Source organism: Corapipo altera, unplaced genomic scaffold (genome assembly GCF_003945725.1).
Source record: "Corapipo altera isolate COAL_440 unplaced genomic scaffold, ASM394572v1 61411, whole genome shotgun sequence".
Classification (NCBI taxonomy): domain Eukaryota; kingdom Metazoa; phylum Chordata; class Aves; order Passeriformes; family Pipridae; genus Corapipo; species Corapipo altera.
In genome coordinates, this window is record NW_020884875.1 from 25,688,550 (window position 1) to 25,712,387 (window position 23,838).

A 23,838-nucleotide genomic window follows, 5' to 3' on the forward strand; every position below is an offset into this window, starting at 1 on the left:
CATTTAAGGGTTTGTACATTGTCATGGCCAACATACAGGTTTGTCCCTGATTTTCACACTCACTTTCTAAAATGCCAGCAGCATGTTTTTCTCTGGTAGCATTTCCAGGCTTGTGATGTTGGAGCACTTACCTTTTCTGAGATCATTAGGGATGGTATGGTATTCCTCTGCAGCCTGCATATGGCCTGGGGCAAACCCACTGTATTGCCTATACTAATTGCAGTTTGTACCTCTGGTACCTTCTTGCAAATTTTTTTGCTCCTTCCAAATTACCTTCTCTGCTGAGTGCTGAAGCATGTGGTCTTATTCTGGGGTCTGTTCAAAGGGGAGGAGATAGAATCACAGGGTGGTGAATGGAGAGAATGGATCAGGTGAATTACTCTGTAGTTTAAAGAGGAGGATGTTTGACAATGCCCAGGTTTGTTACCATCAATTAAATTCAATATTTATGAGTAGGCAGATGTGGAGAGCAGCCTTGATGGTCAATGTAATCTGTGGACTTTGAAGTTTCTGTAAACCTATCAGGAATGTTTAACTCTTTTTTCTGCCCATCTGTTTCTTTTTCTTTTGTTCCCTGCTGAAACTATGTCCTTTGTTCAAACTGTCTTGCTTACCAAAGGGCCCTTGTTACATTTGCCACACTCGATTTCACTATCTTCATATGCCTCCACTAGGATATACTTTAAGCTAAACCTGGCTTTCCTTTTTGCCTTACAACTGTGTTCATCTACTTCTTCACTGCTTGTACTTAAACTGCATTGGTTCTTCTCTCCATCCTTTGAACCTCACAGTGTCAGTAGTGATTAAGCCTTCTGTGTGTTATTCCTTCAGCCATTGATTAGTGGAGAAGCTGTATTTTAAAGGATTTATTGCAAAAATCCGTCTGTGAAAGGCTAGCCAGTAGCCCTCACCATTGCTTTAAACACATACCTTTCTTGTCACCACCATGCACCTGTACACCAGGAGGGCCGGAAAGACATCATCACATGCTGATAGGATTATTCTTCAAAATTACTAGGTATCTTCAACTGCTGCTGTGTGGCCCTCTCAACTTTTCCAGCAAATTGATAAGTGTATGTTGAAATATGACTGGAATTAATGTATACAACCGTAGTAGTTTATTGTTCATTTTATCACCCATTTCATTACATCTAGACTTTGATGCTTTTAATTATCTTAGATTAAATACTCCAGTAGTACCACCAGGGCAAGCAGATTACAAGTGTTGACAGCTACCTGGATATTTCTGTAGAAATTGCATACCCCTATACATAATGTACATGCATATCTCTACTTCTGTTCATGTAAAACTTTTGAGAACATGTGGGTTTTGAAGACTGCTGAGCCTACACATTCTCTTTATTCTAGACCACTTTATAGCCTTCTCATTGCTCTTCTAGGCAGCACCACACATCTAGACTTTGATGTTTTTCATGACACTCTTATCCTCTAATTAACTTCATTAATTTTGCAATTAGTGAAGTTAATTAGTGGGTAAAAATGCTGTATGAAACTTCAAAGTTTTCATTTTAATCATAGTTTGTATTAAAAATAATTATCACATGCTTGATTACTAAACTCAATTCAGTTAGCTCAGACTGTGTCATGTGATATTAAAACCATCTTTGTTCTGTATCTTTCCTAGCTAGTTAGTAGTATTTTTCACTAACAATAACTGAGGCTTTGTCTGATTTCTGAAAATGCAGCTACACAGAAAAAGCAGTGAATGAGACAAAAAAAAAAAAATTGATCATGATATGACTGAGTGGAAGTTGGGTTTCATTTTGGGTAAGTAGAGAAACAAGTTGGAAAAGAGAGAGGTGAAAATATTAAAAAAGTCCGCCATGACAAGTTATATATATGGGATCAATACTTGACTAGCAGCCTCCTCTCCTTTGATGAATCATTTCAGAAGTTTTGTGCTCTGAGTTGTACTGCCTAACTGTGTCAGCCTGATCACTACCTACTATGGATACCTAAAGATAAAGGCATGGTGAGGAAAATCTGCTTACCTAAGTAAGGGTAGCAAAGAGGACATGTAGAAAATCTAAAGCAAAGAGCACAAAATCTGTGAGGCTGTAATAGATACTGGGATGTAGTAATAACAATAATAATAATGATAACAACAAAAAGTGTAGTAGCAGTAATTGTGGGGGACCTGAGGAGCCACAGTCACTATGCAAGCATTCCATACTGTCTGTAAATCAGTCCACAGCATTTCACACTGCCTCCCTCACTTTAATCAAAGTAATGTGCCCATTCATACAGGTATATGTAAATGAATTCATTCTTTGAGGCAGATGAGTGTTGTCTTAGAGCCATGTAGAAGGCCTGTGGTAGCTCTTGGTTGCAGTTTTCTCCCTGAGCAGTGCATGGTCTCTGTGGACTGTGCTGGACTGCCCCTTTTTCTTATTCCATGTCCTTTCACCTGTATGATGAGATGTCTCCCACCTCATACCATTTGTAGCTGACTAGAGAAGTCTTCATCTTAACCTTAGGGTGTCAGAAGTCTCATCCTGAATTTCTCTGTTTCTTTTTCTTTTTTTTCTTTGTGCTTCTGATGTAAGCATAGACGTTGTCTTAGACACCTTAGTGCTCCAAGCCCAAACATAAGTGCAGTGGCTGAGTCCAAGCTCCTGTACTGGTACTTCCATCTAAAACACTGGCATCAGCCAACGAAGCAGCGTTACTGCCTGGTCGTTTCCCTGTGATGCATATTGTATCAATTTTTATAGTTATTTTATACTTTCAACAGACTTTATAACAGCAGTAATGTCATTCACATAATTATATCATAATTGACCTTAACATTGAGCATCCTTGGCTTTTACTGCAGTTTGCTTAATACTTCACTATGGTCAATTATCTTGTAATTCCCACTTTGTTGGGAATTATTGTTTTAATTATTCCACTCCAAATACATCATTTTGGCATAGTAGTAAGAGTACACATGGGAATGGTCATATTCGTGAATGCTTTAAAGAGTTACCATCTTAAACACGTGGGAAGGCTTTTCATCTTGTTATCTCTAGTCATTACTTTTAACACTGATTTAATTTAATTATTACTTAGTCTGCTCAGGCCAGGTCTTCATCTGGAGGAATCAGCATACGGGGAGTTGGGGCTTGCAGGATTTGAAAGCACTTGTATGGCTGTGCAGTCTGACGACACTGATTTCTGCCACGTTGCAGTATGAGCCATCTATGTTGATGCAGTTAACTTCCAGTGGAACCTGGGGCTAAAACAGGGAGTGTTTTTTTCCCTAGCAATTTGAACTGTTAATTATCCCAAATAGACAGCATGCTGGAGAGAATTTTACTGCTGCGTAAGAGGCTTCTATGGCTTTTTTGATACTTATTTAATTTGCACCTGTATAGCACTGGTACTCCACCAGGAGTGGTGTCCTGCCAGTGTTGGAGAGAAAAGAGAGTGATCCTTGTGGTAGGAGATTGCTTTAGTTAGCACTGCGCTCAACACTGCCCAAAACAAAGAGTGAAGCATAGGATACCATGCTTTACAGCCTAGTGCAAAAAATACTGTGGGTCCAGCACTAGAAACACACTGTTCCACTTCTTAAGCAAATTATTTGAACACAGCAATGTGCTCAGCCTATCCATAAATATGTATGTTCAGTTGTTTTTTGTCAGCATTTTGTGTTGTATTTAACATGAATAAAAATGTTCTACCTAAGCAGAATAAGAAAAACCTGTATATTTTGCTCAAACACAACTAAATGTAACCTACTTTCACCAAAGAGCATTTTTTGCGATGTCTGATCTAGTTATTATATGTGAGCAAACTCAGCATTATTTAGTAGGAAAATGCTACTCTTTCAGTAGATTAACACATTTTATTAAAGAAAGGAGCAGTGTGAAAAGACTTTATTTCTCTATAAATTTTAATAGTTACTAAAACAAAGGCTCTGGCCCATTAAGTTACAGTCTCCGAAGTTATAGTGCTGAATCACTTAATTTCTCTAAGTAGCCATCCTATTCCTGCCTCTTAAAGACAGCTGTTAGGAGAGCACTATGTTTTAATCAAGGAACAGGGCAGAATCTGTCAGCTAAACAATTTGCTTTGATGGAGGTTTTCTTTCACAGTCTGCAAATGTAAGGGCCTCTCTTGGAACATGTAGGCCTGCACACTCAGGAACCAAGGTGTAGGTGTGTACAGGATTATATACAGGAATCTGATGTCAGTGGAAACCCTGAGGACATTGTTACATTCTGGTATTTATCAATGAGGATAGATCCTTACAAATGTTTATAGACTGAAAAGCTGTTACGAACAATGGAGGGAACTCAGTACAGGTAACAGCGTTGTCCCTTGCACAGTGAAAATAAGTAGGCATTACGTCCATAGGAAGATCTACACCATAGCTCATTGGCTATGTATATGACATGTCTTTATTACTTAGCATAAGAGGTAAATTTAGATCTGTCAGCACCATTACCAGAGATCTCATAAAGTCATTGATCTTTATGTGGCAGGTGCATTTCATGTTGAAAGAAAAAGAAGGTAGTGCTGCAGAGGTATTGATAGGCTGGCTTCATGCAAGGAAAGGGGGGTGACAGTTAAAACTGAGAATATTTAGTTTTTTTCTGTACTAATTGACTCTTGAGGCAAAATAATGTTAGTCCTAGTACACTGGCCTAATTTCAGGTTGGGAAATGAGATTCTACCTGCTGCCAATAGGTGAGTTGTCTCCATTTGTCTGCTAATGTCAGGTGACATGCTGCAGGAGGATTTTTTCGTATTGGTATCAAGTCTGATCCATCTTTAAAGCAACAGAAGCCTTAAGCAACACACATTACCCCAATGCCCAATGTGGTGCTCATCCTTTATATGCTAATGATAATTAGCTACTTTATCTTTCTCGTAGGGAACTTTAATTTATTACTTTATTAAGCAGTGAAATCAAAGATCGAAATGGTATCTATAGTACATAGCTAACCAGATTGTGAAAAATGAAATTAAATGGTTTCAAATTTATGAAAATAAGTATTTCTGTTTAAGTAAGTGCAGTAGTTTAATTCTTTAGACAACACTCTGATTTGTAGTTTATTGGTGATTATTTTTCTTCGTTTTAAAACAAATTGCTTTCCGTAGGGTGAAGTTGAAAAATAATGAATTGAATTTTATACTTATTTTATACTGTCAGGGAGAGAGAGAGAGAGAGGGAGGCAGGAAGATATGAAAATGGGAAAGGCACAAACAATGTTCAGTACTGACTTTGTTCTAAAATTTTTATTTCCACTCAGTGTTCTTAGAGAGTAATTAATGATTGACAATCAAAAATGTGGAAGATTTTTGCAAATTCCACCACTCATTAATCTGAGGTGCTGTTGACAAGAACTGGAAATTTTAGAAAAATTGAGTGTCGCAGTAGGAAGAAATATTCTCTCACATGACTTGGGCAATAAGGACAGCTTAATTTCTGTGGTTAAGTGTTCTAAATCCTTACCAGAAGCTTGTGATGTAATAAGGAAAAGAAGAAATTTTGTCATAGTGATGGAGCAGAAGTTACTCAGTGTAAGTGCTGATTTCTTGGTTTATGTTCGTGTTCATAATTGTAAAATAAACCAAGGAAGATTAGCACTGAGAGCCCCAAAACAAAACAGCTGTGTAGTACAGTTTTATGTGGAACAACAGCTGTCTGTAGTGTATGGAGGGAGAACTCCCAAACCAGTGTTTCTGGATGAATGGGAGGATCTAAAATCCATCAGTAAGGACTTCTAGCTGTTGTTCCTCCCCACCCCATTATATAAGGAGGATAGTGATGGAAACAGTCAGCAGGGTTTCAACTGACAATTATTTTCATCTTCATTGCTGTCATTTCAAATTCTGAAAAAAGCCTGAACACACCCTTACTTATGTATGTTCAACTACTGAATTCAGTGTGAGATAAAGTTTAGTGCATGCTTAAATGCTCTCTTGAACTACAGCCAAAAGCTACTGCTGCTGCTAAAATCAGTCCCAGAGGGAATTTTGCATCTTTCATTGTTTTCTTTTTTGTATACCAAGACACAGGCTCCACCAACTTTTAGAAATATGGTAGGAGTTGATAAATGTTGCCTGCCTTGTTTAAAGGAGTATAGTAGAGTTTTTGGATGACAGTGCATAAAGTACTTATCTTTCTCTCCTGTCTCTACATGTGCTCTTTAGCAGTCATTACTAGGTGAGAGTGTAGAACGGTAAGAGAATTGCTGAGCCACTGCATTGTGTTTCCATCTGTTGCAGACACAGCCTGTAATTGTAAACGGGATCAAAATAAAATGAGTTTAAGTGTTTTCCCCTATTCTTGGCTGCTTCGAGACTGTTCAGAAGCCTACTTCTTTCTTTGGTAGAAATCTTCATTCAGATGTTTGCTGAAGTATGACTTGCGTTGAGCCTCTTCGTCCTTTTTGATGTACACAGGCAAACACACACATACGTACACACACACCCCACCCCTTCTTGGACTACTAATGTAACCCTGCATATTTGTAGAGAAAACAAAGCTAAACAAGATCAATGCACAGTATTCATAAAATGACCCAAATTAGCTCTACATTCATGCAATTGACACTACAGATAGCCACCGTGGTCATCAGTTGATCTCTTTTTTCTCTCTCTTACAATACAATGTGCAATTTTTAATATAAGACACTTGATAGGTAGCTATCACCGATTAAAACCCGAAGTGCTATCTATAAGAACAGCTCCAAATTATATTATCTGCTTAAGAGGTATTGAGGGGTTGTGACAAATTAACCACTGTTTTGAATAAGTGCTTGATAATGTTTCCTTCTTCTGTTTTTGAACTGTAGAGCTCTTCTGTATCTCCCTCAGCCAGTTTCAGAACAGCAGAAAAGCACAGAAATTCTACAGATTATTCTTCAGATAGTAAAAAACAGAAAACAGAAGAAAAGGAAATAGCGGCTCGTTATGTGAGTAAATTGTCTGCATTGTGCATTGTTGTACTTAAGTGTTCCTCTGAAATTTCACCCTGATTCCTTCTGCATAACTAATTTTAAAATTGAGGGTCAAAATTTCAACAAGTTCTTGCTGGCTACCTCTAATGTTGGTGTTCGATTAAAGGTTTTCGGTGTGTATGATTGATAGTGTTTTTAACGATATAAATACAGAGCACGTGGAAGCCATGTGACAGTAGTGCTGAGCTTTAGTTAGGCTGGGACTTGTTAGATCTGGGCTCTAATTTGGCTCCACTTCATAGTGCAGCGCAACTTTGGATGAAGAATTTCATCGTGTGTCCTTGTCTACCAGTGTAAAAACTGGGAAGAATACTATAGCTATGGCAACCTGCAAAGCAGAAGCCCTATAGGTGATTTAAATATTCTAATTGTATTACCACTTAAAGCTTGGGAATGGTACATTGCATATTTGTGAGCAGCCTTGCTATTTTTTTTTTAATGCTTAAGCGATATTGGGATATTAAATAAATGGGTTTTAGAACATTGTGATTTGTCGTTGCAGGACAGTGATGGTGAAAAGAGTGATGACAACTTGGTAGTTGATGTTTCCAATGAGGTATACACAATGGTGTTTTTTCTACCTTATGGTAATGGTGGTGGGAGTGTCTTCAGTGGTTTCTGTGCATATTGGTTTTATGACTAAGATTACAGCGTTTGCCTTCATAAAGGAACTTGAAACACATAAGGGAATCCAGTCACGTTGTCTTTCTTTAGAAAACAAATCAGATCTAACATTTATTTCTACAAAGGACTTTTTGTTTCTCATATGAACAGAAAGTTCTCTTGAGATATTTGAAGCACATCACGAGATGGGATGCAGGGTCTAACAGTATCTTCTAACAGTCGTTTCTTTCACTCTGGCCATGAGTTCATTTGTCAGCTTTATCAGGTCTGCTAAGTGCATCAAACCTTTTCAGTCTGTCACCTAAAAAAAAGATTTACTTGCCTATTTCAATATCCATAAATTTTTTACATGATTTAATGGCATCAAATTTTAGGACTTTCTTTAAAAAAAAAGTTGTCCTTCATTATCCATCTCGATTTTACAATTGTATCAGCTAAATCAGTTGAGAACACAAGAAAGACGTCAATTCCTATGACGGATCTTCATTCCAAAGCAAGGACTGCTCAAGACAAGCACTAGTGACTAGTATGAAATTTTTATGCTAACCCATGTTGCTGATGTTTAGGATCCTTCTTCTCCCCGGGGGAGCCCAGCACAGTCTCCACGGGAAAATGGCTTGGACAAGACTCGCCTGCTGAAAAAAGATGCACCAATTAGTCCGTCATCTATTGCATCTTCTAGCAGTACTCCTTCCTCCAAATCCAAAGAACTTAGCCTTGTAAGTGCTTCAGAATGCTCCTGACCCATGATCATATGCTGAAATGCATGCTTGCTGGATTTTTTTCTGGACACAATTTGTATTTCCACTATAAATATAGTGCAATATGAAGCATCAATTTAAAATTAGTTTAATTTATGTCTTCAAGGAAGTTTAATAACATAGTACTGAGGAAGTCCACAGTCTTTTTTTTTGCAATAGGAAGAGGTTTTCATTGGTGGTGTGGGTAAATGATAGATTTGCTGTTCTGAGAGATATTCTTCTCCTGCTCCATATGAAAAACTGTCAGTCTGAGAATAAATAAAAGTACACAGGGGTTTCTTGAGCTGTTTTCCTGTGCTGCAAATCCGGTTCCCTGCTTGGATGTGATTTGGTTGTTAGCTTTGTTTGAATTACCAGGCTATATACAACAACAATAATTCTTATTTTCTATCTAAAAAGTAATCTGTCATTTACAAGAACCTTCCTTGTCTTGCATCACAAATCATAATGCAAAATGCCTGCAAGGGGTGTTCTTTCCTTTCATATTTGTGACCACAGTTAATCACCTACCTGAGCTGCTGTAATTCCCCTCTCAGTTCTTCACAGGGCAGGGTACATGATTATTTAAAGAAGCAAAATAAATAAAAAGAAAGCTTAAAGTGAATGTTGTACTCAGGAAAGGTAGTGGAAAGACAGGCTCGGGTCCAGGAGTCAGTGATTCGTCTGATGAACAAGCTTGTCACAAGAATGGCACTGCACAGTCCCTGACTTTACACTCATCACTGTCTCCATCCTGTGTTTCTAGCACCATGCCTGGGCATGAGTTGTCAGTCAGTTTGGGGATTTTTTTTCCACCCTTCTTGTCCATCCAGCAGTGGCCTCTCACAGAAAATCATAATCATAATGGGAGCAGGTCCATGAGCAAAGTGGGACTACTGACAGAGTTCACATATGCTGCCAATTGCCAGATGGCAGTGATTTTCATTTACCTCAGTCTGAATCATATGGACACTACTGATGAAGAAAGCTGTGAAGTCTGTAGTTAATTACCAAAACCATTTCATCTTTTTTGGTGTTTCTGCAACTTCTCTTCATTGCCAAGCACTGTCAAAACCCAAGCCCAAAAGCTAAATATCACTAATCATACACATTCTGGTTGTCACTGTCTCTTTCCAACCACTACCTATAAGACTTAAATAACTCTCAAACTGTCTTCCTTTTTCCTTTTTGGTGACCAGAATGAGAAATCTACCACTCCTGTGTCTAAATCAAATACCCCAACTCCACGGACTGATGCCCCAACTCCAGGCAGCAACTCCACTCCTGGACTGAGATCAGTGCCTGGCAAACCCCCAGGTGTGGACCCAATAGGTTAGTGTCCATATATTTCAATGGTGTGAAACAGTGGCCATTTGTCCCTTGCCAGGCTCCCTTTAAATCTGCAGTTACTTAAATTGGGTACTGAGCTGTTTCTTCAGCATTGTAATACAGTGTGTGTGTTTCGTTGTTGTTGCTGCTGGTTTTGTTTTATTTGTTTGTTTGTTTGGTGTTTTTTGTTATTATGTATTGAGGTCTTTTTGCTGTTTACCAAACTCATGTTTCTTCTGATGGGTCTAGAATGCCTCTGTGACTTCTTTCTTTTTTCACTCCCTCTATAGCTTCAGGTTTAAGAACTCCTATGGCAGTACCATGTCCTTATCCTACTCCGTTTGGTATCGTGCCACATGCTGGTATGAACGGGGAGCTGACCAGCCCTGGAGCTGCCTATGCCGGTCTGCACAATATTTCCCCTCAAATGAGTGCAGCAGCTGCAGCAGCAGCAGCAGCAGCAGCTTACGGGCGATCTCCAGTGGTAAGTGTTTGCCATTAGTGCATTTAGTTTTGAGAGCAGTGTATATTAAATATAAGACCTGTGGGTTTAACTCTAGTTCACTCTCTTTGTGGTTTGGGGAGCATGCTATGGAGAACATGAATTAAACAGTCTTCCCTTGCCAAACTCTTACTTTAATACACCTTTTTGTTTTGCTTGGGGAAAACTATAGGTTGGTTTTGATCCACACCATCACATGCGTGTCCCAGGCATCCCTCCCAATCTCACAGGCATCCCAGGAGGAAAACCGTGAGTATCAAACATTCATCTTTAAAAGTCAATCATCTTTTGGAAGTTGTGTTCCCTTGCTGGTTGGAATTCCACTTAGCTGCTGAAAACTGCTGTGTGAATAGAAATAAATACAGCTATTCAACGAGAGCAGGAGAATTACTGTTTAATCTTAAAGTTACATTTATAAATTTGTTTTGAAGACTAGTAGCAGTCAACAGGGACTGGATGACATAGAGTAAAGGAGACAATTAAATGGAAAAAGAAGGTGAACTTCAAATCTGACTGGTTGATTGTCTGTGGAAATGCAAACTGGAATGGGATCTCAGCTATCCATCTCTATTGTACTCTGCTTCTCCGTTTAAAAAAAATTATTGTTTTGTTCACAAAAGCCTTGCAATTACTAGCAAACCTAGCAGCTGCTATAAGCAGTGTGAAGAGAAAGGAACGCTGACCTGTTTAGTTTGATTGAAAATACTGGAAAAATTATTATAATATTCAGATTCATCCTTTATGGAATGGACTGTAAAAGGTGACCTACTCTACCAGGCTTCTCATGTTGTGAGAAGAATTACAGAGACAAAGAACTCTCTGCTCACATTCCTCTTGAGCTAGAGAGGAGAAAAAACTAAAGCATCTCCACAGGCCACATTGATCCAGATTTTATGTATGGGTCATATAATTCCACTTTCTTCTGACACTTGTGGAACACTGTGACCAGTTCATCCTACAGAGTGTGAAGGTCAAGGGATGTTTGTGTCACTCCGTCTCTAGCTTTTTTGTGTAGGAACGTGTTTGTGGAGGAGTGGTTGGGGTTAGTTATACATTTGCATGTGTGAGTAAATTGATACATACCTGCCAGTGGGCTTGCACACACACAGGATTAGTGGTTAATATGATGACATAAGCGATCAAGCCTAGTGCCTGTAAGTCTTCTTGTACATGTGTCACACAAATCAAACCATGTCCAGATCTCTCAAACATGGTAACCACCTTCAGTTGACTTTCTACTAATTTTTCCACCCTGTTAGGTGACTGTACAAGGGAGGTGTGGAAATTGATGATGAGCTGCTTGGATTAAAAATTCTGTGGGGTACAGATCTTCATCCGATACATACCATGGGCTCTTAGAAATGTCTTGACATAGTGTTCATATGTTTGCTGGATTTAAGTTCATCCCCCATGGAGTCAATGACCTGAAAAGAAGTGTGACTGGATCTGCTAGGCTTTGCTTGCTGTGGTCTGAGCAGTGGCAATTGCAGGGATGCAGTGACTTCCCTGCTTACATCTCACTTACTCTAGAATTTAGGGGAATAAAACGTGAGGTAAACTGAAATCAAATCAGTTCAATTCTGATACATCTCCAAGGTTTTTGAATGTTGTTGCTGTGTTGATGTCTATGTTAAACATTTAAATGTAGCTATCCTTTGTCTACTATAGGGCCTGAAATTTTAAAATCTGTGGTTCTTTTAGCGTGAGGGCGTTGACTTTTCTTCATCTTAAGTGTGGTACTTCTCACAGCTTCCATTCAGCATTGTTTCTCATTTACTTTCTCATTTACTTCTCCTTTTCCTTTAGAGGGAAAGTTGTGTAAATTTTCTGCACTGTTGAATATCTTGAAATAGAGTGGACAGCATGTAGTACATCAGGGATCTGGCCCTGAATAACTCTCTTTTCACTTTGGAGATACATCAACATGTTGAATATTGTACAATATATAAATAGGGAAAAGAAGGAAAAGGTGCTCACCGTGTGTTTATAGTGTCAGTTATTTGTAAGATATTTACAGTACCTCTGTAAGCAACACGCAGTGTTAGTTCTTAGGGGGAAAAAAAAGGCAAGCACTCAAAGACCACAAAATAATCACATGTGCTGGTATGGAGTAATGAATAGAGTGAGGATAATGTAAGATCTAAGATTTATTTCTGTAATTTTTAAATATGCTCTCTGTGTTCATTATAAGGATGCTAAAAAACACTTTGGCTGATAAAGGTATCATACACTAAGTGCTCTGCAGAGTGTGACTGTGTAGAGAAATCAGAAAAGAGGATTATGAAATTCCACTTGATTTCAGATGACCATCAACTGCTTTTTTCAGTATCTTACTGCACAAACAGGAAGTAGGGAGATAATGCGGAAGATATTTCAGATTTCTGTGGTGATGATCAAACCCTAATTCTACTCCTTTAGGCAGTTTTCTTCTTCTAACAACCACAGAAGTCTGTCGTTTCCTGAGTGTATTTAATGCCAAAAAACAGAGAATGGTGATATGATCTGTCTCTCAGACTTGCCAGAATAAGAAACAGAGTGCAGCGTGAGAAAAGTGTGTAAAGCACTGTGAATAGGGCAGAAAGATGAAAATGCCTTTGCATTTTGTCCCACTGACAATTATTGTTCTAGTGTTAATGCACTATGAATCTTAAATGCCAAATTCGGTAGTTGAATTCTGAACATTGCCTTCCTTCAGTGACTTTGAAGCATTAATTAAGGAAGTGAGCTTACAAAGTATTCTCCTAAAATGATTTTTTTGTGAGCTCTTCTCATCCCGCCATTGTGACAATGAATTTTTCATCAGTACTATGATGATTTTTTAGGTCTAAGGAAATTAAAGCCTTCCATTAAGCTTACCTTGGTATGTGTAGGTGAACCCTCTTACAAAGTCTGTGCCCTTGTAATAGATGCAATGTGTCAGGTAGCATCTCAGCACAAGACAATTTCACAACCTAACTGTTCTCCCTGGAAAATATTTTAAGATATAGCTTTTGATAGGTTATTCACAGGTGGCATAAGTGACAGTCACACAACACGTTCTTTCTCAGTGAGAGCCCTGATTTTGGCAAGAGAAATTAGAATCTGTGGTAGTTGTGTTGGGTCCATAAAAAAAAAAAACAACACAAAAACCTCCAACCTAACTCCCCCCCCCAAAAAAACCCAAACCCCTCCCCCAAAAAAAGAAACCCACAAAAAAACCCCACATAACCCAAAACCAACAACAACAACAAAAAAACGAAAACCCCAAACCAAAACCAAGAACAACCAAACCTGCTCAAAAACCAAAACCAAACGACCACCAACAGCAACAGAAAAACAACAAAAAATTCCATTCCAGTGCATTTTTGCTGGTCTGTCATGTCAGCTGTCAGCAACTGTGCCTTGAGGACTTACCTTTTTGGTGGTGGGTGGAGGTTTCACTGCACCTTTAGGTGCAGTGCAGAGCAGTTTTGCTGAAGGGGCCTGGGAGCCACTGCGTGTTTGGGGCAGATTGGCAGCAGTCCAGCTGAAGCTGCCACATTAGAGTCAGTAAAGTGAGCAAGTAGATGTCCCCTGGCACGCAGCTACCTTCCATGCTCTGCAGCAGCCAGCCAACTACTTCTGTCTTTCAGGGGGCCCTTACCCAGCCTTCCTTCCCTTCTCTGCATGCAGTGATATCCTGATCTCCAAGTTTAAGAATACCTATGCCCCAAAATAAAGAGTAGTGTCATATAGCCTCATGTCATGTCATGTCATGCCAGAAATCATCATTGCATGAGTTGTAAAAGATTGTTTGATTGGTGCTTGACCTTTTACATTAAAAGATGAGTGATTAGCTAAGTTTATGCATTGAGGGCCATGCTATAGATAAATATTTCTTCTTTACATGATTAAAATACCTGATATAAGCTCAGTTCATTAGAACATGGTGCTAATAATACCAAGGTCACGTGTTTGATTCCCATACACGCCATTCACTTAAGTGCTGGACTCAAGGATCCTTGCAGGTCCCTCTCAACTCAGATTAGTCTGTGAAATATCTGTGAAAAAGATTGCAAAAAAATTGAGCTAAGGGCACAATCTAAAGGCCTACAGTGGAAACATGTCTTTGATTCTATTTTCTGAAACAGGCTTGAAGAAAAACTCTTTAAATCATCCCCTATAATTTTTCCCCCTCAGAGCATACTCATTTCATGTAAGTGCAGATGGTCAGATGCAGCCAGTTCCTTTCCCTCCTGATGCCCTCATCGGTCCAGGAATCCCTCGCCATGCCCGTCAGATCAACACTCTGAACCATGGGGAAGTTGTGTGTGCAGTTACCATCAGCAACCCCACAAGACACGTGTACACGGGTGGGAAGGGGTGCGTCAAAGTCTGGGACATCAGCCACCCTGGCAACAAGAGCCCTGTCTCTCAGCTGGACTGCCTGGTAGGTGGACAGCAGCATATGGCAATGAAAGAAGATAGGAGGTTGTGTTAATATTGCAATGCTACATCTTAGGTGCAAAAAATAGTGGGTATTTGAGTGCTGTCATGGTATCAAAGATTGGTATTACATTTGTAATTTTGATGTTTCTTTTAAAATTGAGGTTGAAGTATATCCCTTCCATACTTGTGGGGGTTTTTCCCCGCAATGACTCAAAACATTTTTAATATCCTAAAATTTTATTGGTAGGAGGAAAGATCAAAGACAGTACAACAGGTATTGTTTATAAACTTTGACATTTTTTGGCAGTCTTAAAACTTGGTATCCTATCATGCTTAAAATTGCTGTCTTAAAGCTGTATGCTCTGAGAATATTTGAAGATTGTGTCACATGTTTTGTGTATGTGTAGTAATGGATCACCCAATCTTAATGTGACAAAGATTAAAAATATTATTAAAAATATCCCTGAGTGTTATTCACAAATTATTTGAATGTGCTAACAAGATGAACTGTTGCTAGCAGCTTTTCTTTTGTAATTTAACAGTTCTTGGTAATATGTTGCTGCATGTTGCAGAGGTAGTAAAATACGAACTATGCAGCACACGTAGACTTACAATGAATTGCTACACAAGTTGCTAAGCAAATGAAGAAAATTACCCAAATATTTTCCTCTGACATCTCCTAGATGGTGGCAGCAAGTCTCACTGGAGTGGGAAGGGGGGAAGTGTGCAGGGAATTTGGTAATCCCCCATGCCGAGAGGCTAATGTGCTGAAATAAACAGAGTATGAAAATGTAACTTTCTACACCAGCTGTCAAATACAGCTATCTTGAATTGTTTTGGGCTGGGTTCAGGTCTTTGCATTTTGATGCTAATTAAGATTAAATATCTCTCACTACTGAATTTTGTAGATCAAGCTGAAGTACTTCCCTAATGTCATGTAATTTTCTGGCATTAATACACTTTTATCATTGTCATAAGTATAAATGGCTCATTAAAACCAGGAGGGAATACAATACTTTTATGGATTTCTTCTCTCATGTTAATGCTGTTTTCTTTCCTCATGGGTAATCTCTTGATGGCTTCTGTCTTCACAGAACAGAGACAACTACATCCGTTCCTGCAGATTGCTCCCTGATGGCCGCACCCTGATTGTTGGTGGGGAAGCCAGCACGTTATCCATTTGGGACCTGGCAGCTCCAACTCCTCGCATCAAAGCAGAGCTGACATCTTCTGCTCCAGCTTGCTATGCCCTAGCTATCAGCCCTGATTCCAAGGTCTGCTTCTCTTGCTGTAGCGATGGGAACATTGCAGTGTGGGATCTGCATAACCAGACTTTAGTAAGGTAGGTCGACAGAACTGGATCGTCAGATTGTGAAGAATTAATTAGACACAGCCTTATGTGCACCTTTGCACATGTATGCTGTTTCCTCTATGCATAGATGCTTCCAATATTTTTGTTGTTTGGCAATAGCCATGCTAATACCTTGACAAAAATCTATATGATTCTTTGTAGATTTTGAGAGTTTCACAATTCCAGCCCTTTTGAGCAGCCCATAACTATAATTCCCTAATACCAACTGATGTTGACACTGCTGTAGATTCTTTGAATAGATGCTGTTCTTTGTTTCTGTGCAATACACTACTCTCACTCTAATCTCTTTAATCAGAGGTCCAGCAAAATTGTCTTGGGTAAAGTTCTGTGTAAATTACTGCCTTGCAAACTTAACTTCTTAGGAGCACGTGTTGCTGCTCAACACTGATGTACAGTAAGCTAGGAGCTGATCATACAGAGCTTCTCTGTGCAGTGCACTGTATGTTTTTACATGCAATGTGTCAGTGTTGCATGTAAAGTCAGGCTTTTACTTCCTGATATTCCCCTTTAGACCACTCTTTTTTTTTTGAACTTTGGTAACCTGCAGATTCTTCCTAAACTAAGGTCATTTTCCTGATCATGTTACATTCCACTGGAGAGAATGAGTATTTTAAGTTGAAAAGTGGGTATCACACAGTCAGCAGCAAAGATTTCCAGAGTACCTGACTCTTAAAGTGTACTTTTTGAAATCAAATTAGCACTTGGGTGTCGGGGCTGATTGCTTCATCAATTCAAAAACTTACATGATTGTCCCAGAGTTTATATTAATTTGGGATTGCTGTTGGAATCTACATCACTGTTGTCTTCAATGGCTGCATGTTAGGGACTGAAAGAAAAAGGAAGTATTTTGTATACTTGCTCAGAACCAACTCTTTCCAGTGCAAGAACATGCTGATCTTCTCTCAATATATTCAGGCAATTTCAGGGCCACACAGATGGAGCAAGCTGTATTGACATTTCTAATGATGGCACCAAACTATGGACGGGAGGCTTGGACAATACAGTCAGATCATGGGATCTCAGAGAAGGGAGACAGCTACAGCAACATGATTTCACATCACAGGTTCAATCTCAGAAGCATTGGCATGTTAAGAAAAGTTCATCATGGGTTTTTAAAACAAGCACTTTTTTGGGGGGGATGAGGGGGTTTCTGAAAAAACACTTAGTGTCATACTCTTTTTTTTTTAAAATTTTTTTTTAAATTTATTTAATGGGGCAGCTAAATGTCTTTCTGGATTACGACTATGTGACAGATTAGTACTTCTCCTATGAGAGTAATGGAGAATCTTTTTATAAAACAAGTGTGTAATCTGTTTCCCTTTCTGTAGACTGGGGTTCAAAAATATTTTATGAAAATATTTTTAAATGCTGTCAGATAAGCTCGGACATTAACTTTTACTTGATTCAGTATTTCAGTATTGCAGTTTTAATAGCATTTAATAGCACAGCTTTACAGCTGTGTTTGCATGAACTAATTTATCTTGAGTACTGTAGTAATTGAATTATCATGTTTTTAAAACTGTAGTAGACTAAAAATGTGGTTTTGCAGTGTTAACAGTGTAGCAAGGATCACAAGCTCATTCCTTTACTGACTGAAGCATATGCTAATTACAGATCTTCTCACTGGGCTATTGTCCAACTGGTGAGTGGTTGGCAGTAGGAATGGAGAACAGCAATGTCGAGGTGCTACATGTTACTAAGCCGGACAAGTATCAGCTACATCTTCATGAGAGCTGTGTATTGTCACTCAAATTTGCTCACTGTGGTAAGCAAATCTTGATATATGAATGTTTTCTTTCCTGAGAAGTTCATTCAAAATTATCTTTAAATGAAAATATAATGTAGATACTTAACTATAGGGTATAGTTAAAAATCAGGTATTAAATTTTAATATTAAGATTATTTTAAAAACTACGACTGCTTTTTTTATGTACTGCTTATTTTGTGATTGAACATCATAATGCAACCAAATGAAAATGTTACTGTTCTTTGAATATGTGTGAATGCTTTGTTGTTATGATCAATCTGTTTCTTGAGGTGTATTCCTTGAAAACAAAATGCAACAATAACATTTAAACAATCTGTTGCAGGCAAATGGTTTGTAAGCACTGGAAAAGATAATCTTCTTAATGCCTGGAGAACACCTTATGGAGCCAGTATATTCCAGGTAATAATCTCCTAAAAGCTATTTTCCACATACATTACAGTGCAGTAGAGCTGCATATCTCAGGGTCTGTCTGTAATTTAAGGAGTTTTCACATGGAAATGGAGCTAATTACTATATTCCTTAAAGAATTTGTCTGTAATTAGAGAAAGATATGCTTTTATTTAGTAATTCAGCTCTTACGGTACAGTAGCCCTTTAATACAAAATTGGTTCTTTTTCACCATCTTGTACATATTGCTGTAATACTGTACCCAACTCATGTCTCCCACAGACAGCCCAAATCATGCTAACAAGAACACATCTCCCTTAAAAGTGATGTTAAAAACCCCAGTACAGCTTTCTTAATGAGGGGTAGATAAGAAAACTTCCTTTGCGGTGCAGCAGAGGCATCTGCACTGAAACGTAGCATGATGGGGAAGTGTTTAGCTCTTGCAGTGGCAGGCAGAAAAGAGTGTGGACATATGTTATATATTGCGCTGAAACAGCAAGGCAAATGTGACAATACATTCACATAATCTCAGCACAGACAGAAAAGCTGGAGGAGATAGAGCTGCTGCAACCCAGTGCATCCTGTCTCCCATCCACCTCCTATACACTTGTTGTGCATCCTCTTCCACTAGAATGTCTTTTCCTGTTTGCATCCTGTTTGAATCCTGTGAATTCTTTTGCACAAAGCTTTTGTCTTTTCTCTTGGGAAGTAGTGAGAGGAGATATAGTTTATTCTTGGAGTCTCCTTATTTTATACCTGTGGATGGGTTGGGCTTTTTACTACTACTTCATGTGAATTTGTGGTTCATAACAAAAAAAAAGGGAAGAAGATGCTTTTAATTAATTTTTATGCAAATCCAATATGTAAAATATCAGTAAATGCTCATTCCTTGTAAAGTATATAGAAAAGACTGCTTCTATTCGTTGGAGTGATAGGTTATCTTTAGGTCCATAACATTCATTTCCCTTTCCACAGCTGTTTTATCTTGTAATAGATCTTTTTGTGGAACAAATTTGGAGACCTGGTCTTGTAACAAAAGTACAGTACTGATACTTGAATGAGCTTTTGGTGTATTCCTGGTCTATAAACTCTTCCAATTAATCTTGAAGCCCTTCAGGATTGAAGTATTGGAAAGTCGTAATTTCTTTTTTTTTTCTTTTTCTTTTCTTGTAGTCCAAAGAATCCTCATCTGTGCTTAGCTGTGATATCTCTGTGGATGATAAATACATTGTCACTGGCTCTGGGGACAAGAAAGCTACAGTCTATGAAGTTATTTATTAGAGAGAGATCTGAATGCAGACAGGACTCCTTCTCCTAGCACTTTGCTGTATATTCCTTTTGTTTTTTCTTTCTAAACTGAAAACTTAAATGCTCATCACAGTTGTGGAATTTATTTTTACCTTCTTAACTTGCTCTTGGTTTGTGAATGTTCATTAAGAACTCGTGATACCAAATTGTCAGCTGTCTATTTGGAAGAAGATGGAATAAGCATACTGAACAGTAACCTTGACTCTTTAATTATGTATTATAGCTGTAATGTATTTATTTTGTTTAAAGAAGGCTTTCTAACAATGAACTGACTTAATAAAGCTGTCTGGCCCGGCTTTAGTTTGAAAAATGCATTGTATACTTGTGTTTTTGCAGGTGGATAAATTGGGGATCTTGGAGAAGGATGTTCAGGAGATAGTTAAAGTTACACTAAATAGACTTGTAGTTTCTATTTAAAAAAAATAAACTTTGTTATATTTTTTAGTCCTGTTCTTGAATGAGACCTCTAAGTGTTATTACAGTATAATTATTTGGTGGGAAGATGCTGTATCTTAACTATTTTAGACAGTCTTGGAAACTTAGGAAATTGCAAACTGTAGCCAGTGATCTACATGCCTGTGATGAATGGCAAATTCAGTTCACATCTAAATTAAATTTAAGTAAGAATGTGCTAATTTATATATTTGCAATGTTAATATAGCATCTTGTGTACAGATTTGTTCTCAATGCTTTTCTGTTGATTAACATAAAGCATTTTGGTGTCAAGCTAGGTTTTTTAATATAAACACCTCTCTTTGTTATATTGTAGAGAGTACAATAAGTTGCCTCAGAGAATCACCTTTGTTACTTCTGGAAACTTTTGCAATGTTTCCTTGAAAATGGGGATATGTGTCTTTGGGCAATTTTTCAATTACAAGAGATTATGAAAAATATTTGATATGTTCTTTGGAAACTGCACTGAAATAAGAATGGATGCCTACCAATATACAAACTACAAAAGCAATGACCTCCAAGGTAGGATTTACAAGAGTACTCATTCCGACATTCAAAAAGGAATGGATTCTCATTGGGATAAGGACTTGCTTTGTTTGCCAGCAGTTCAATCCAAGTCTTGATTGGATGTCCCTAAAAAGGACGCAGACTGAGCCATTGTGCCAGAGACAACGTGTTATCTTTTTATGTTGTTGTTGTTGCTGTTGAACTATGATCTGTGACTTTTTTTTTTTTTGAATGCTTTAAAAAAAATCTTTAAGTCTGTGGATCTGCTGATGTACAGTGCCTTTGCTGCTATGGATCAAAATCAAAAGACCCGTGTAGATAAATCTTATTGTATAAGTAGAAAATTACTTAATTTCATACTAGAAATGGATTGATGCTGCAAGTTAAAATGGACTGTTCATTGAAGTTCCAAATGTGGTAGCAAAAATGGTGTCTTAAGTGCTTAGTGTTTGATGTCATTAACAGTTTCGTAATACTCTACATTGTAGAAAGATTTTGATACTAAACTGTGTCATTGTACATAGTTCTAATGCATTGTATTGACCACCGGTACTTCTATAATGGTAGATTATTGTTTGTGCATTCAGACTTTTAGGCATTAAAAATAAGTAACTTCTAAGATGCATTTTTCTTTCTTTTCCTCCCCTCCCTCATTCTTAATATGTGTGATAATCTCAGTTATGTGTGCAGAATACTGTCCGTAAGGACAACAGCCATTCAGTCACAGAACATGCCACTACAGATACTTTGTGGTTTTGACACTGAGAGACAATGTAGAGTTTCAGCTGAGCTAGTGAAATCAATGAATTTATAGTTTTCCGAGTTACTTGACCGCAGTGATTCTGAGCTCTTGGAAGCATTAGCCACAAGACTTTGGCTGGGTCACCTGGGAGTTTGCCACCTCCCATTTGTGCAGTTGTCCACCTGACATAAAGCTTTTTGTTATCTCACACCTTGGAGAGAGTGAAATTGGGGACCATTCCTGCTCACATGCCTGCTGCTGGAGTATGTAGAACTCAGCAGGATTTGGGGAGTAGTGTTGCACTGCAGCATCACACCTGGGTTTCCCCGTCCAGATGTAAAGTCTGTTGATGCCCATAGATAGGCTTCTCTCAACTACATATAGGTTTAGATCAAGAATTTAGCCCACCTGCTGTGAAATTAGGACTTGGGTTAAAGTGAATTAGGGCAAATTAATTTATACACTATTGGGAAGTGGGAGGCAGTGGGGGGAAGGAATTATGCTGTCTATAACAGGAAAAATGGAAATGGAAAAAATCAAAGAGAAATCTGGAATTAAATCATTGTCCCATAACCCATTTCAGAAAAGTGATATTGTGCATAGTGGAAATTCCTGGGCAGGCAAGCCTGTTGTCTTGTGATATGCCAGCCCATCTTGACTGCTGGTACATGAACCCAAGCTGAGAAATGTTTAGGCGTTTTCTGAAATGTCAAAACAAGCCTTAAGTTGATAGAGTCATTTACCTTTAGTGTGAGTGATTGGGTAATACTTGTTGATGGAGGAGACTAGAGGGAAGTTTCCTCTAGAGCTATCAGTTTCCTTAGAGTTAACGGTAAAGAGTTTTCCAGTTGTCTCCCAGAATAATGTATGATTTTACTTGTATTGAGGTTACGTGCTACTTAATACAATAATGCTCCATAAAAGTAAACATGGTACAAATACCCTCTGTTATTATTTACTCTTGTCTGAAGAAACATAATTTACCTGTTATAATGGAGACACTTTATCTTTTCAAAAGCATTGAAAAATTTAAAAGGCTAGAGAGTACTCCATTTACTAACAAAAGAGAAATGACCTACTTAATATATGCAGAGGATTTTATATTTTTATGTAGTACTTCAAGCATGAGATTACTTAAAACATCTAACATAAAGCATTCCTTTAAAAAGAACAAAACTTTGCATACAACTGAATTTGTACCAGAGCTAGTTTTGACAGCAGAGTAATATATTTTTAGAGCAGCCCTCCATATATATGCTTATTAATGTGTGTATTAATGGCTCGTAAACAGTCTAGGAATTAAATGCTTTAATCCTGGATTACTGCAGTCATGCTAATTTTTTCCCTTCAGAGTTGAGTGCAAGTGAAAGATGGTACAGAGCTACTTTCTGGGTTTTAGTTATGTATACATAGGGACACCTTTCTTTTTCATTCATTAGTTTCACTTACCACTGCACAGCACAATTTTGTGTAAAATGTTTTTTTACTAGTGTGTATTGTGCCACAAACATGTGGCCAGCATACTATAATCTGAGGTACAACCATTACTTTCTCTCTATTCTTCGCATCTCAAATTTTGTTAAGTATGGTGATTTATTAGGAAAGACATTTCTTTTTAATTTTTAGATCTTTTCTGACTGGCCAGTATAGGCACATTTAAGAAGAACACTTCCCATCAAAGTTTCTTTTTCCAAAGATAGGCAATTTTAAATGGTATTTCTCCTATTTGTTTTTAGCCAAAAGTGATTTCTCTCTCCTATTTCTTAAGCTACTCCATTACATAAAAAGAAAATAAGATTTATTTTACCAGCTGTGGTTTTCCTGTATGAGGGATTTTTAAGTCTGTACTGGAGTAGTTCAAATGGGATTTTGTGTTTTGTTTTAACTCTGATACCTGAAGCACGCAGGAAATTCCTTCTTCCTGAAATGTTGATGAGTGTGTGGTCAAAACAGGAAAGTAGCTGTGCAGGTCTACATATGTCTGGACTATCCTCTACAGAAACACAGGTCAGATTATTTGCACAAATGAGCTCTTCTGTGCTACAGACAACAACACTCCCACGGTTTACACAGAAGAAAATCTAGCTCACCACAGTAAGCAAGGAGGACCACACAGATCCATTTGGACTGGTTTGGGTGTTGTTTTTTTTTCTGTGGGGAGCGGGTTCAGTTTTGAGGTTTTTTGTTTCTTTGTTGTTTTTTTTGAAACAGTTTGATCCCTTGAGCCTCTTCTGGTTTTCTATTGGCGTGTTTATTTGTGATCATCCCTACTGAGGCGATTAGCTTCTACTCAAGGATTTATACTGTGAAATAAAATAAAATAAAATAAACTCATGTCTCTGTATGTGTGTAGGAGTCAGGAAAATCAAAGCAGTAGCTTGGGCCACACTGCATTGAATATACTACATCTTCATGGTACCAAATTAACACTGAATACAGCAATACAAAACCACTTCAGAACATCAAGTATGGCTACTGAGAAAACTGTCGCTTTTAATTTTTCAGCAGCTCATCCAAAGAGCTGCTCTTACATGAGGGATGTGGGAGGGTAGTTGCATTCAGTACTGGAGAGCTTTTTTGATACATGACCGCAGTCGTGTTGAAGAGGGTTGGACAGTTCAGGCTTGATGTTCAGCCAGCCAGTTCTGCCATATATTTACATGAGAGTTCCCTTCCAAAGCATAGCAGGAGATGAATCCTGGAGTAGTGTGCTGTGGAAGATCAT

General features: G+C 38.2%; 1 protein-coding gene across 4 annotated transcripts in view; it reads left to right on the forward strand.

Moving 5' to 3' along the window:
- TLE4 (TLE family member 4, transcriptional corepressor) overlaps positions 1–20,996 on the forward strand; it is a 101,173-nt gene extending 80,177 nt beyond the window's left edge. For all 4 annotated transcript variants that reach the window (XM_027634730.1, XM_027634731.1, XM_027634732.1 and 1 more), the window contains 12 exons: positions 6,810–6,929; positions 7,477–7,530; positions 8,165–8,317; positions 9,538–9,670; positions 9,958–10,151; positions 10,342–10,418; positions 14,328–14,577; positions 15,671–15,918; positions 16,864–17,011; positions 17,563–17,713; positions 18,039–18,115; positions 19,277–20,996. In XM_027634730.1, coding sequence (XP_027490531.1) covers positions 6,810–6,929; positions 7,477–7,530; positions 8,165–8,317; positions 9,538–9,670; positions 9,958–10,151; positions 10,342–10,418; positions 14,328–14,577; positions 15,671–15,918; positions 16,864–17,011; positions 17,563–17,713; positions 18,039–18,115; positions 19,277–19,384 — 1,713 coding nt within the window. In that variant the 3' untranslated portion in view covers positions 19,385–20,996. The remainder of the gene's footprint in view (positions 1–6,809; positions 6,930–7,476; positions 7,531–8,164; positions 8,318–9,537; positions 9,671–9,957; positions 10,152–10,341; positions 10,419–14,327; positions 14,578–15,670; positions 15,919–16,863; positions 17,012–17,562; positions 17,714–18,038; positions 18,116–19,276) is intronic.
- Positions 20,997–23,838: the final 2,842 nt, after the last annotated feature.